The following is a 15,973-nucleotide window of genomic DNA, read 5'->3' as shown; positions in this document are numbered from 1 at the left end:
TTAAAAGCTAATCTGTATTCGTCCCCAACTACTGCTCCCAGCAGTTCATTCCTAACTACTCTGGTTCTATGTTGATTGTATTAAAACTGAGATGTAATCGAACATGTTTCTATACAGTAAATTGTCTGAATAAAATCTAGGAATAAATAAATTGGATTTTGTGATCAAATTGTGATCCCTTTGAAAAAAGATAATGTGGTCACGCAATCCATAACTGTTTGTGGGACGCTGCAGTGCGCAATTGGCCCCCGAGTTCCACCAACAAAATATACAGTCGATTCACTTTACAGTATATTCCGTGAAGCGCTTTGAGACGTCTCGAAGACATGATAAGGCATTATATTAAATGCTATTATTTGTGAATAAAGGATTTCCAATGATTGCTACTTAACTTGTTTTTCAGGGACTGGTACCTTTGGGCGAGTTCTCCTTGTTAAGGACAAGATGACAAAAGAATACCGAGCCTTGAAGGTGATGAGCATTCCTGATGTGATTAGACTGAAGCAGGAACAGCATGTTCACAATGAGAAAAGCATCTTAAAAGAAACCAATCACCCATTTCTCATATCCCTGTAAGTGGAGGTTTTGTTCGACTAAGGGCTATGGATAGCAGTGCATGTCAGTTTAGCTCAGTTTGCAGCACATTCACCTCTGGATCAGATTGTTGAGGATAATAATAATCCTTGCATTTGATGTAGCGCCTTATCACGTCTTCGAGATGTCTCAAAGCGCTTCACAGGTTACACTGTAAAAGTGAATTGACTCTGTATTTTGTGGGCGAAACATGGCAACCAATTGTGCACAGTAGTGTCCCACAAACAGCCGTGGTTTGAGTGACCAAATTATTATTATTTTTTTAAGGGAATATTCCGCCGTAAAGCGTTCCATCATTCGACTAACAACAGGTTCCTACTTACTGCTAGATGTTGCGGATCCATGATATTTGTTGAGACTTGAGCTTGTAGACTCCGATGACACTCCAGCACAGTACTGAAAGGACTGCTTCGTTTTTCAGATTAGAAAAGAATGAGTTGTACATAGGTGGTCTTTGAAGATCCCATAACACTGTTCAAAAAGAGAAGTAAGTTCAATAATCCTTCAGATAGATTGGTTATTCACTTTATGGTTGGTTGTAGGACATTGCTGGCATACGCGGTTGCCTTGATTGCCCTTCAATCAATATACTTGCAGCAATTGCCTATGAAATGCTTTTAGAAGTTATCATAAAATGATATAAAATGCAGGGCGAGCTGTTAGGCAAGTTTCCTTACTCCACACACCTCCGTTTACCTGGCAGTAAGCAGGAACCTGGTTGTTAGTCGATTAGCGTATCGCTGTTCCTGGGGTAATAGCCTTCAGCTCCCCTCTCGACTCTCTTCCCCCTTCTCGCTCCCTCCCATCCCTCCCCTCACCCTGACCATTTCCCCCCTCCTCGCTCCCTCCCCTTCCCTGACCATTTCCCCCCTGCTCAGGTCATGACCCAACTGTGCAGCGCCTTGGGACGTCCTCCTGACGTGAAAGGCGCTTTATAAATGGAATCTTGTTGTTGTTGTTGTAATAATTCCTTATATATTAAAAATTATATATTTTTAAAATGAAAATAACAATATTGGCCACTCAATCCACAACTGTTTGTGGGACGCTGCTGACGCAATTGGCTGCAGCGTTTCGCCCACAAAATATACAGTCAATTCACTTTACATACAGCCTGTGAAGCACTTTGAGACACCTCAAAGACGCGACAAGGTGCTATATCACATTGAAAGCAATGTAAATTATAGTGGATAGACACCTATGAATATTGCATTCTTGAATAATTTACCTTCAGTGTGCTGAATTATTCATCAATTCTTGATTGAAATAGAATTTTAAACTCACCGGCGTGTTGATTGAATTGAGCTTGAAATGTTTCTTAGCTGTTGTCGTCATTGTTCAAGTTTTTGTGATTGTTTTGCTCCATTGCCTAAATAATGGTATTAGGATATTTTTACTTGTGTGAAAATCTAGATGATTTGTTGAATCAAAACATTTTACTTACATTTTGCATTTGCAAAATTTAATGTTGATTTTAAAATCACAATTTAATGTTGATTTAGATTTCTTGGTACAATTTTGCACCAAATATAGTATATTGAAGTAGATTTTACTCCTTCTGCTCAGTCACTCTAGTAATTGGTCATACAGGTATAGTTTAACTGCTCATTCAAGTGCAGTGCCACTGAGATATTGGAATGCTACGCTCTGGGAGGGGCACTATATAAATTTTGTTGTTGTTGTAGTAGTAGTTACCCTCTCCTTTTCTCTCTATAATACCAGTCCTTCTCTTGCCTTCCCAAAGTTCCAGCCACTCATGGGGGTTTTGTTAGTTATCCCTGAATATTGTAATTCTTAGAAATAAATAAAATGTGAAAATATTTGCTTATAACCAGCACTATAATGTCCCTCACTGGAGAACAACTACACCCAAGCAATGCTTGGCTATGCAAATAAATCTTTCATACTCACGACTTAGTTGGATTATAACAATGTGCAAAAATGTAGTCCAAGTTACAAGCCAAACAATTTTAGAATAACTGGCCCTGACTCATTACAAGATGATAAACTTTAGAACACTAATTGTGAGTTCCAATAGGATTTATGGAAACAGGAAGTCATTTGGTATCTTGATCAACTTTTGCCTTCAATTGAGAATATCCATATTTGTTTTAGGTTGTGCTGGTTGCAAAAATACAAGCATTTAATGATGGTTGTGGATATGTGTTTACATTGAATTGCCTTGCATTAAATTGGGGGCAGGAGTCATTTGGAGTCGTTTTTCCACTTCCTGTTTTAATGGGAAAATCACTAGTAATACAGTAGTTTGTGCGTTAAACTTTTCATTTGATGACATGTTTTTCCTCTAACATTTGAAGTGATGGAAGTTTTTAAACTGATTCAATAATATTTATAATTATACTGATCGGACTTGCATTTGATATAGTGTGTCATTGACGTCTCAAAGCACTTGTAGTACATTGTAAAGTGTAGTAACTGTATTTTGGTAGGGGTACACGGCAGATGATTTGCATATGGCAATATCCCACAAGCACTCAAGAATTGAATGACCCATTTTATTTGGGGAGATTATTGACCAGGAGTCTGAGGCAAGAGTGCTACCAAATAAGCAGAGTTTATAATACCATTTAAAAGGCAGACTTTGCCAATGTCAAGCTCCGGGACGCTACTCTGTGTGAAGGGCGCTATATAAATGCAAGTTGTTGTTCTTGTAGAATGATAGTTTACGGAAAACTGCTATTGGGCATAGGGAGGGACTATGGGAATGGAATTCCACTTTACAGTATATTTTGTGAAGCGTTTTGAGCAACGACATAAGTTGCTATATCATGTGCAAGGATAATTATTATCATTCGTAAAGAAGATGGCTCTAATGTGGGATTTAGCACCTGCACTGAGACTGTACTGGGTCAAATAATTTCCTGCGCTTAAATCTTCTTGTTCACAGGCAAGGTTGCTTCCAAATTTACATATTTAAATACATTTATAGCTAAATAATTTAAAGGTAGCTTGAACTCTTGTCAATTCTTGCACATAGTAATCTCTATTAATGTTTGATAACAGGTACTGGACACATCACGATGATCGCTTTCTATATATGTTAATGGAATATGTACCCGGAGGAGAACTATTTTCTTTCTTACGTAACATGGGACGATTCAACAATAGTACTGGACTTTTTTACTCTGCGGAGATTGTGTGTGCAATAGAATATCTACATGCCAAAGACGTCGTTTACAGAGACTTAAAGCCTGAGAATATTCTACTGGACAGAGAAGGTCATATTAAGCTTACAGATTTTGGATTTGCAAAGAAACTCATTGATCGGTAAGTTCTACCAGTCTTTCTTCACTACTGTTTAGATAGCCTGGTATCAACATAACCTCCATCAAATCCTTTTTATAAAAGGAAAGATAAGATCATTTTAAGCGGAAATAATGACATAGAAAATATGAAGTGCATGCTTCAAACACTTGTAACTCGTGTTTGATTAATGGCCATTGTTACTCACTCACAAGTGAAGGTTGGGTTCAATTCCTGGGCAGGGTGGAACCACACGCCTCTGTTTACCAGTAAGTAGAAATCTGGTTGTTAATTGCTTTTGAAAAGTAATAATCCCACCAACTAAATGAATAATTTCACTCAGTCCATGACAGTTTGTGGGACACTGCTATGCACAATTGGCTGCCGTGATTCGCCCACAAAATATGCTGTGAAGCGCTTTGAGGCATTTCAACGACTTGATAAAGCGCTACATTCAATGCAAGGATGATTATTACTATTAATGTTGGGAGATTAAGGTATGCCACTGAATAAAAATCCTGGAGGGCAACTGTTTCTCGTAGAATTTTGCTTTCATTTGCATTGCTACCTTCAGAAGAGAAAATTGAAGGAGTGGACAAACTAATTCATTTTACTAAATTCTATCGACTACTCTGGATTATTACAAGAGATTTGTTAAGACAAAGGTCAGTTTATTTCAGAAGTATTCGAATTATTGTTTAATCACAGTTTACTAGAATAAACTATAATCGACTAGAATAAGCTTCAGCAATGTGAATTGAAAATCAGAGAAGGATAACAATTACAAACCTGGAAGTGTTTAGTTGGAGTTTAAATGGGAAAAAGTGAAAAGCAAATGAGCATCAATGTTATAAATAGATTGTATTTAATAATAAATAATAATCCTTAATAATCCTTGCATTTGATATAGAACTTTATCACATTGTTGAGACGATTCAAAGCTTCAAGAATATATTGTAAAGTCAATTGTATATTAATTGCATAAAGTGTATTCTGTGGGCGAAATGCGGCAGCCAATTATGCACAACAGTGTCCCACAAACAGTCGTGGATTGTGTGACCAGCTTTTTTTATGGTGGGAGGGCAGGGGGTGGGCATTATTACCCTGGAAAGTGATCCGCCAATTGGCTAACAACCGGTTCCTACTTATTGCTAGGTAAACAGAGGCGTGTGTAGTAAGGAAACTTGCCCGACGTTTCGCCCTGAAACTTCACATTAGGAAGTGAATAGAGACCTAGGGATGTAAGTTTATTCGTTGCTCACTGTCAGAACAATGACAACTATAAAGGAGACAAACTGGATCTGGGGTATATTGCCAAATCGGCTGAGCTCAGATACCCCGCAATAATGCTCACGCTGTGTAATGCTCTGGTCAGCCCTCACCTGGAGTACTGCAGATTTCCTGCCCCCAATGACATTAAGCTGCTTCCTAAGCACTGGAAACAGTTCAGACCAAATCAGTGTGGATGATCCTCAGTGTTGGAAGAATGAGCTGTTTAGAATGTTCAGACACGATAGGGCTCTTCAGTCTTTAAAATCGATTTCTCAAAGAAATGTGTACGATTCAAAATGGAATTGAGAAAGTTAAACCAAAACAGTACTGATGCACCACATTGTAATGTAGGATTTGATTCATTAATTTAGATGCCATGTTATAATGCAATACAAATTAACATTTATATTGCACCTTTAACGTCAGGAGGATGTCCCAAGAATTGCATTATAGAGCAACAACAACAAAATTACATTTGTATAGCGCCTTTCACATCGGGAGGATGTCCCAAGGCGCTGGACAGACAGATTACGGACCCAAGCTGAGGGTGCGGGGGGCAGAGTTGAAAGCTGGGAGATCGAAAGCAGGGTCGAAGAGGAGGGACTTGAGGTGGGTCTTGAAGGTGGCGAGGGATGGGGTGAGACAGAGGGACTGCGGATGGAGTTCCAGAGGGTGGGTGCAGAGTGGCGGAAAATTCCACCCGCTGATAGTGGGACAAGCAAGGCTGGGGATGTGAAGCAGCAACCCGCTGAGTGGAGGGAGTGAATAGGGTGGAAGGGGGTTAGGAGGTCACAGAGGTGGGGGAGCAAGACCGTGGAGGGCTTTGAAGGTGAGGACCAGGATCTTGAACTGTATCCCCTGTGTGATGGGAAGCCAGCGGAGTTGGGTGAGGATGGGGGTGATAGGGTCGCGGAGCCTGGTGCGGGAGAGGACACGGGCTGCAGAGTTAGTTCTGGATGATCTGCAGCCTGTGGAGGGAGGAGTTGGGGAGGCCGACAAGCAATGAGTTTGCATAGTCGAGCCTCGATGTAATGAAGGCGTGTATGAGGGTTTTGGCGGCCTGTGGTGTGAGACAGTGGGTCATGGTACAGATTTGGGGTGGAAAGGATAGTTGAGGGTCAAACAAGACCCCAAGGTTCCGGACTGGCTCAGTGAGGGGGAGTGAGCCCCATGGACGGTGATGCTGTCAGCGCCTGAGGTGAGGAGGCGCTGACGGGAGCCAATCAGGAGAGCCTCGGTCTTGTTGATGTTCAACTGAAGAAAGTTACTTCTCATCCAGGACTTGATGTCTGACAGACATTCTGTCAGGACAGCAGTGAGTCCTGGAGTCAAGGCTGGAGGCAGAGAGATAGAGTTGGGTGTCATGTGGAAGTTGACCCCATGTCTGCGGATGATGTCACCAAGAGGGAGATATAGATATTGAAGAGGAGGGACCAAGGACAGAGTCCTGAGGGATGCCGCACGAGACGGTCCGGGGGCGAGAGGAGAAGCCGCTTGTGGAGATGAAGTGCAAGTGGTGTGAGAGGTACGATCTGAACTAATGAAAGACAGCGCTGTGGAGGTTGATGGTGAAAGGAGAGGCGGTGGAGGAGGATAGAGTGGTCGACGTTGTCGAAAGCAGCAAAGAGGTCAAGGAGGACGAGGAGGCAGAGGGAGCCCTGGTCGCAGATGGACAGAATGTCATTGGTCACAGCACAGTTTCTGTGCTGTGGGCGGTACGGAAGCCCGATTGGAGGGGTTCAAGAAGGGAGTGGTGGGAGAGGAAGGAGCGAAGCTGGGAAGCAACAACTCGTTTCAAGACCTTGGAGAGGAAGGTGAAGTTGGAGATGGGGCAGTAGTTTGGGAGTAGAGAAGGGTCCAGGGAGGCGAGGTTGGAGATGGCGGAGGTTTGGGGATAAGAAGGGTCCAGGCATAGGAATGATGACAGTGTTTTTTAAAGGGCTGGGAACAGTACCAGAGGACAGGGAGTGGTTAACAATGTCAGTGAGTAGAGAGACAAGGAGGTGGAGCTGGAAGGTAAGGAGGTGTGTAGGGATGGGGTCAACGGAACAGGAGGTGGTTTTCACGGGTTTTGGTGGTGATGAGAGAGGAGGGGGAGACGGTGCAGAGGTGTGGCGGGAGTGGTAGGTAGGGACTGGGGTGGGAGGAGGAGATGCGGGGGTAGTTGCAGAGGCAGATGAGCGGATTCCCTCAACTTTGGATTGGAGGAAGTCCAGCATCGCCTCGCAGTCACCAATCGGTGCTTCCATGGTGTCTTCCTCTGCTTGTTTCCTGTAACTGAATAAATATTGAGAAGGTAGCACTCTGAGGTATTACTGTATCTACTTGCAAAATGAGCTTGATCACTTATGTAATACAGACTTGGACAGCAACCCCATACTGATGATGTGCAATCAGTGAAACTTGTTCTACAAAGCCCATGCAGTTGGGTCAAGAATTGGTGTAATCTCAGAAAGTGATTTTACACATTAATCTCTTTAAATATTCCCAGGGGTAATAATCCCTTTCAAAAAAATAATTTGGTCACTCAATCCACGACTATTTGTGGGACACTGCTGTGCGCAATTTGGTTGCTGAGTTTCGTTCACAAAATATACAGTCGATTCACTTTACAATATTTCCTGTGGAGCGCTTTGAAATAGCTCGAAGATGTGATAAGGCACTATACCAAAGGCAAGGATTATTATTGTTGTATAAATACTTAATTTAGCGCCTTTCATATACTTGACGAGAGTTTCCAGGGAAATGCCATGTTTTTTTGATTTTCGAAATGTAAGATTGTAAGACCAAAATGTCATTTGTAGCCAATCTGAGGAAGTAATTTGATGAAATATGCAGGATCATTGCTTTTGAATTGATAAAAAGAGCGACTCTGATGTTCATTCAATGCAGTAAATTGAGTTGTTTTAAAATCTTTACAATACGATTTGTCAGGATGGCAAGTTATACTACACCATAATTAATTATTAAAAATCAGCCGTATTGAGATTAAATGAGGCACTAAAAGGAATAAGAATTTGGATCAGATCCACTACATGGAGAAAGATAAGGCCATTGAATAACAATTATTCACCAATTCACTCAAAGTGGTTTATAAATTGAAAGCAAAAAGTGATGATAAATGGGCCTGGAGGGAAAGAGCACGATCGCAGTATTTGAGTTCTACTCAATTCTGCTTTGGTTATTTGCTGTTAATTACAGTTAATAAATAATACAGGGGATCATATGATTTGTGGAGTCCCGTAGCTCACTGGTTAGAGCACTCACCTCGCAAGCGAGAGGCCTGGGTTTGATTCCCGGGCAGGGCGAAATGTTGGGCAAATTTCTTTTCTCTACACACTTCTGTTTACCGAGTAAGTAGGAACCCAGTTGTTAGTCGATTGGCAGATCGCTTTTCCGGGGATAAAAATGCCATTAAAAAAATAATAATTTGGTCATTCAATCCATGACTGTTTGTGGGACTCTGCTGTGCGTCGTTGACTGCCTCGCTTCGCCCACAAAAATATACAGTCAATTCACTTTAAAGTATATTCTGTGAAGTGCTTTGAGACGTGTAGAAGATGTGAAAAGGCGCTCTATCAAATTCAAGGACTATTATTATTATTGTGTATCATAAGTTACCAATGACACCAATCTATAAAGTCAACTAATTGGTGGTATGATTTATGGGTTTCTAAAGCAAGCTGGATCGATTTAAAAGGCACTGCAGATTATTTTTCTATGCGAATGCAGATATAATCACCACATTGAAATAAAACCCGTGAAAAATGATTAAAGACCATTAAATTCTTTTCAGCAGTTTTCACTGATTAATACTATTTTTCTGATAAAAGTTAATGGGTTTTAAAAATGATGGTTCACAATGATCGTGCAAGCGTATCAAGAATCTACATGGCTACAAAGATGGTTGGAGAAATAATTAACAATAAGAATCCTTGCATTTGATAGTCTTATCACGTTTTCGAGATGTCTCAAAGCGCTTCACAGAATATACTGTAAAGTGAATTAACTGTATATTTTGTGGGTGAAACGTGGCAGCCAATTGTGGACAGAAGTGTCCCACATGCCAAATTATTACTATTTTCTTCAATGGTTTATTACTCCCGGGATAAATGTAAATCGTGTTGTGATTGTATTTCAAATGCAAAGATTATTTATCATTGACAATAAATTAAAAGGTCCCAATCCAATGTGAAGTCATAACATATTTAGCTATATATTGAGGGCTATTTCATCTCATACAGATTTAAAAGGTCTTGCATGGATTATATTTTTGGGTACCCTAGTGCTGAAACGGACATGATTCTTTTGAGGACAGTCAAGAAAAGATTAACTAGGACCTCGTATTGATACCAAAGAAAGTTGCAAATCTAAGCTTCTCACTGCTCACACAAGAATTGACTTATTATATGATACGACCATAAGATGTAGGAGCAGGAGTAGGCCATTCGGCCCCTCGAGCCTGCCCCGCCATTTAATAAGATCATGGCTGATCTTCTAACCTAATTCCATTTACCTGCTTTATTTATACATATGTATATTTTTGGTGCTTTTTTGTAATCATCAAAGAGAGGAATGTCCTAGGCACTATGGGCAAGTTTCCTTACTCCACATGCTTAATAATAACCCCTCAAGAAAAAAAAACAATAATAAATTGGTCACAACAACAACAACAAGATTCCATTTATAAAGCGCCTTTCACGCCAGGAGGACGTCCCAAGGCGCTGCACAGTTGGGTCAGGACCCGAGCAGGGGGGAGATGGTCAGGGTGAGGGGAGGGAAGGGATGGAGCGAGGAGGGGGGGAATGGTCAGGGTGAGGGGAGCGAAGGGAGGGAGCGAGGAGGGGGGGAAATGGTCAGGGTGAGGGGAGGGAAGGGAGGGAGCGAGGAGGGGGGAAATGGTCAGGGTGAGGGGAGGGAAGGGAGGGAGCGAGGAGGGGGGGAAATGGTGAGGGGAGGGAAAGGAGGGAGCGAGGAGGGGGCAAATGGTGAGGGGAGGGAGCGAGGAGGGGGAAGAGAGTCGAGAGGGGAGCTGAAGGCTTGGTCACTTCAATCCATGACTATTTGTGAGACACTGCTGTGCGCAATTTGGCTGCTGCATTTCGCTTACAAATATACAGTCAATTCACTTTACACTATATTCTGTGAAGCGCTTTGAGACGTCTAGAAAACGTGAAAAGCGCTATATCAAATATAAGGCTTATTATATTATTATTATCCCTTAATCCCTCTATCTTTTAGAAAACTATCAACCTCAGTCTTGAATATGTTCAAGGACTGAGCATCCACAGCTTTCTGGGGTAGAGAATTCCACAAATTCACTACCTTCTGAGTGAAGAAATTTTTCCTCAACTACTTTGAAAAGGCTGACCCTTAATCTTGAGACTGTGACCCCTAGTTTTAGATAGTCCAACCTGGGGAAACAGTGTCACGGCATCTACCCTGTCAAGACCCTTAAGAATCTTATAGGTTTCTATCAGATCACCTCTAATTCTTCTATATTCTAGAGAATATAGATCTAGTTTACTCAACCTCTCATAGATCAACCCCCTCATCCCAGGAACCAACTGAGTAAATTACACTGCACCCCCTCTCAGGCGAGTATGTCCTTTCTTAAATAAGGAGACCAAAACGGCACACAATATTCTAGGTGCGGTCTCACTGAGGCCTTATTCAACTGCAGCAAGACTTCCCTACTCTTGTACTTCAACCCTTTTGCAATGGACGCCAACGTGTCATTAGCCTTCCTAGTTGCTTGCTGGACATTCGGCTCCCCTCTCGACTCTCTACCCCCTCCTCGCTCCCTCCCTTCCCTCCCCTCACCATTTCCCCCCTGCTCGGGTCCTGACCCAACTGTCCAGCGCCTTGGGATGTCCTCCCGACGTGAAAGGCGCTCTATAAATTAAATCTTGTTGTACCTCCATACTAACCTTTTGTGACTGGTGTACAAGGACACCGAAATCCCTCTGAACACTAACACTACCTAGTTTTTCTCCCTCTAGAAAATAATCTGCATTTCTATTTTTATTACCTAGGTGAATAACTTCACACTTCCCCACATTATACTCCATCTGCCACCTTCTTGCCCACTCACCTCGCCTGTCTATTTTCCTTTGCATTCTTTGTGTGTCATTCTCACAGCTTACTCTCCCACCTATTTTCGTATCGTCCGCAAATTTATATATGTTAAGTTCTTTTCCTCATCTAAATCATTGTTATAGTCTGTAAATCCTTGTGGCACTCCACTAGACACATCCTGCCAATCTGAGAAGGACCCGTTTTATCCCTACTCTCGGTTTTCTTCCTGTTAGCCACTCTCCAATCCATGCTAATATGTTACCTTTAATTCCATCGGCTCTAATCTTATGCAACAGCCTTTTATGTGGCACCTTGTTGAATGCCTTCTGGAAATCCAAATACACCACATCTACTGGTTCCCCCCTATCTAACCTGCTAGTTACATCTCAAAAAATTCTAAAAGATTTGTTAAACATGATTTCCCTTTCGTAAAGCCATGTTGATTCTGCCTAATCATGTTATGATTTTCTAAGTACCACACTACGATGTCCCTAATTAAGGACTCTAGAATTTTCCCTACCACCGAAGTCAAACTAACCGATGTCAATAGTTCCCTTTTTTTGGCTCCCACCCTTCATAGCATTGTTACGTTTGTGACCTTCCAATCAATGGGAACCATTCCAGAATCCGGAGAATTTTGGAAGATCAAAAACAAAGCATCCACTATCTCTGCAGTCACCTCTTTTAAATTTTCGAATTCAAGATCCTCATCCTCACCTACAAGGCCATTCATGGCCTCGCTCCCGCCGACCTCTCCGACCTACTGTCCCCCTACCTACCTGCCCGTACCCTCCGTTCCTCTGGCTCCGGTCTGCTCCACATCCCCCGCCCCAACCGCCCTACTATCGGTGGCCTTCAGCCCCGAGGCTCTGGAACTCTATCCCCCAGTGCCTTCGCCGCTTCCTCCCTTTCCTCCTTCAAGGCCGGTCTCAAGACCTTTCTCTTTGACCTTCAGCCTTCAGCTCCACTCTCGACTCTCTACCCCCTCCTCGCTCCCTCACTCCCTTTCCTCCCCCTGACCATTTCCCCAATGCTCGGGTCCTGACCCAACTGTACAGCGCCTTGGGACGTCCTCCCGACGTGAAAGGCGCTCAATAAATGGAATCTTGTTGTTGTTGTTAAAACCCTAGGATGCCAGCCATCAGGTCCAGGGGATTTGTTGTTTTTTAATCCTATCAATTTCTCTAGTACTATTGCTTTAGAATCATAGAATCATACAGCAGAGAGAGAGGCCATTCAGCCCATTGCGTCTGAGCCGGCTCCGAAAAGAGCAATTGAACTCAATCCCACTGGTCCGCTTTCTCTCCATAGCCCTGCAATCCTGTCCTCCCCAAATACCCATCTACTTCTCTCTTAAAGTTGTTATTGAATCAGCTTCCACTACCCTTTCAGATAATGCATTCCAGATCCCAAGAACTCGCTGTGTGAAAACAATTTTCCTAACCTCCCCTCTGTTCCTTTTAACAACTAACTTAAATCGGTGTCCTCGGGTTACTGACCCACAGGCCAGTGGGAACATTTTTTCTTGGTTCAACCTATCAATCCTCTCATGATCTTGAAAACCTCTGTTAAATCCTCTCTTAATCTTCTCTGCTCTAGGGAGAATAATCCTAGTTTCTCTAATCTCTCCTCATAATAATAATCCCTCCAAAACAAAACAATAATAAATTGGTCATTTTCAATCTACGACTGTTTGTGGGACAGACGCTGCTGTGCGCAATTGGCTGCTGCGTTTCGCCCACAAATATACGGTCAGTTCACTTTACAGTATATTTGAGACGTCGAGAAGACATGATAAGCGCTATATCAAATGCAAGGATTATTATTATATAATTAAGGTCCTTCAAACCTGGTACCATCCTGGTAAACCTCCTTTGCACCCTCTCCAATGCCCGAACATCTTTCCTAAAGTGCAGTGCCCAGAACTGAACTCAGTCTCCAACTGAGGTCTAACAGTATTTTATAAATATTCAACATCACCTCCAGACTTTTGTATTCTATGCCCCTATTTATAAAGCCGAGTATCCCGTGTACTTTTTTTAACAGCTTTATCTACCTGTCCTGCCACCTTCAGAGATTGGTTCATGTGGACCCCAAGGTCTCTCTGTTCATTTGCCCCTTTTAAGATTGTACCATCAGTTTGTATCGCCTCTCCTCATTCTTCCTACCAAAACATTCTATTAGGTTTGTCAGACACGATCTGCCTTTAACGAATCTGTGTTGACTGTCATTTATTAAACCATATCTTTCCAAGTGAGAGTTTATATTGTCCCGGGTTATAGTCTCCAGAAGTTTCCCTACTGCTGATGTTAGGCTGATTCACCTGTATTTCTCAGCTTTATCCTTCTGCCCCTTTTTCTACAGGGAGTCACATTTGTAACCTTCCAGTCCTCTGGCACCACTCCAGTGTCCAAAGAGGTTTGAAAGATTGTGGCCAGAGCCTCCGCTATTTCCACCCTCGCTTCCCTCAGTAACCTAGACTGCATCCCGTCCGGACCAGGGGACTTATCTATGTTGAGCACCGACAGGCTTTTTAATACCTCCTCTCCACTGATTTTTATGATATCCAATTTCTGTTCACACTCCTGTTATATTGTGGCATTGGTTGCATCGTCTTCTTTTGTGAAGACAGTTGCAAAGTACATCAGCCAATGCCCTCTCCCTCAACAAGAAGATTTCCACTTGTGTCCCTAATTGGACCCACCCTACCTTTGACTAACCTTTTATTCTTGATATGCTTACAAAACACCTTAGGGTTCCCTTTTATATTTCCTGCTAATCTTTTCTCGTACAATCTCTTCGCCCATCTTATTTCCCTTTTCGCTTCTCCTCTGTAGTTTGTATGTTCTGTTTGATTACTCATATTTGATTACTGATGTTCATTTCTTTAAGTTCCTTACTAACATTAGCCTCCAGGTTTCCCTCAATTTTCGGTAAGTTTTCAGTGTCCTCTAATACTGAAGGCAGAAGCAAAATATTTGTTTAATGACTGCCATTTCTTCATTCCCCATTATAATTTCTCCTGTCTCTGCCTGCAATGGACCCACATTCACTTTTGATAGTCTCTTCCTCTTTATGTACTTGTAAAAACTCTTACAGTGTGTCGTTATGTTCCTAGCTAGTATTCCATTTTCTCCTTTTAATCAGTTTCTTGTTTTTCCTTTGATGTTCTCTAAAGCCCTCCTAATCCTCAGGTTTACTGCTCTTTTTGCAGTATTATTGGCCTCTTCTTTTAATTTTATACTTTCCCTAACTTCTCTAGTTAACCAAGTGGTATTTTTATTTTTTAAGGTCATAGGTGATCATTGGGAATTATGTATTATATCATTAAACGTTTGCCATTGCTGGTCTACCGTCATTTATAAATTTAATTACCCAATCTATGTTAGCCAAATCTTCTCTCTTACCTGCAAAGTTGGCTTTATTCAAATTTAAGCAAATCCCCTGCTTCGGATTCAACTATATGACTCTCTAACTTAATGTTAAATTCCATCATGTTATGGTCACTCTGCCCTAGAGAAGCCTTAAGTTTCAGATTGCTGATTAGCCCTATTTCGTTACACAAAACAAGATCTAGGATCGCCTGTCCCCTGGTTGGTTCCTCAGCAAACTGATCTAGAAAACTATCTCTAATGCATTCTATAACCTCATCCTCTAATTTACCTTTGCCAATTTGGTTTTCCCAGTCTATGTGAAGATTGAAATCACTCACTAGTGTATTCCCCTTGTTACATGCTCCTCTAATTTCCTGGTTAATACTCTGTGCAATGCTGTAACTGCTGTTTGGGGTCTATAAACTACTCCCACTGGTGTTTTCTGCCCCTTGTTGTTTCTTACCTCCACCCAGACTGACACTACATCCTGATTTTCTGATTTAAAATCCTTCCTCTACTGTTTTTATCTCATCTTTTATTAGCAAGCCCCCCCCCCCCCCACCTCGTTTCCCACATTGCCTATCTTTCCTATACATTGAATAACCCGGAATGTTTAGCTCCCACCCTTGGTCTCCCTGTAACCACGTCTCAGTAATAGCCACTAGATTGTACCCATTTATCTCTTAGTGCACTCCATTTGAATATCTTGTTACGAATGCTTCGTGCATTCAGATATAGCGCCTTTAATTTTGACTTCTTACTATTTCCCCTACTCGCATTCGTCACCTCAAGGCTTGATTACGGGAACTCCCTCCTCATCGGCCTTCCCAATTCTTCCCTTCACAAGCTGCAGATCATCCAAAACACCCCAACCCTCGCCCGACCCCATCACCCCCACCCTCGCTCGCCTCCACTGGCTCCCCACCCATCAGAGGATTGAGTTCAAGATCCTCGTCCTCACCTTTAAGGCCATCCCTGGCCTCGCCCCCTCCTACCTCTCTGACCTGCTGACTCCCTACCAACCTGCCCGCTCCCTCCGTTCATCGGGCTCCGGCTGCTCCATGTCTCCCGCCCGACCCGCCCTACCATCGGTGGCCGAGCTTTCAGCCTCTCTGCCCCCACACTCTGGAACTCCATCCCACGGTCCCCTCCCCTCGCTTCCTCCCTCGCCTCCTTCAAGGCCGTTCTCAAGACCCTTCTCTTCCCCTGTCTCCCTCCCACCTCTCTGCCTTCCCTCACCCCTACACCACCCCTTCCCCATGCTCGGGCCCTGACAATATCGGTTTATGCTTTACTGTAACTGTAACCCTGTTGTAACTGTTGCCTACTGAGTATTGAATAGAATAGAATACGAGGTGAATGTTTTTTAATCCGCAAAAGAAAAAAATAAA

General features: G+C 42.5%; 1 protein-coding gene across 1 annotated transcript in view; it reads left to right on the top strand.

The window, feature by feature from the left end:
• Positions 1-15,973, top strand: part of prkx (protein kinase X-linked) — a 66,938-nt gene that overhangs the window by 13,077 nt on the left and 37,888 nt on the right. The window contains exons 2-3 of the mRNA XM_042334289.1: positions 404-572; positions 3,619-3,882. Of these exons, the coding sequence (XP_042190223.1) occupies positions 404-572; positions 3,619-3,882 (433 nt within the window). The remainder of the gene's footprint in view (positions 1-403; positions 573-3,618; positions 3,883-15,973) is intronic.

The sequence above is a fragment of the Callorhinchus milii genome, unplaced genomic scaffold (assembly GCF_018977255.1).
Source record: "Callorhinchus milii isolate IMCB2004 unplaced genomic scaffold, IMCB_Cmil_1.0 Scaffold4, whole genome shotgun sequence".
In the NCBI taxonomy this organism is placed as follows: domain Eukaryota; kingdom Metazoa; phylum Chordata; class Chondrichthyes; order Chimaeriformes; family Callorhinchidae; genus Callorhinchus; species Callorhinchus milii.
This window is presented reverse-complemented; position numbering and strand designations above follow the sequence as displayed.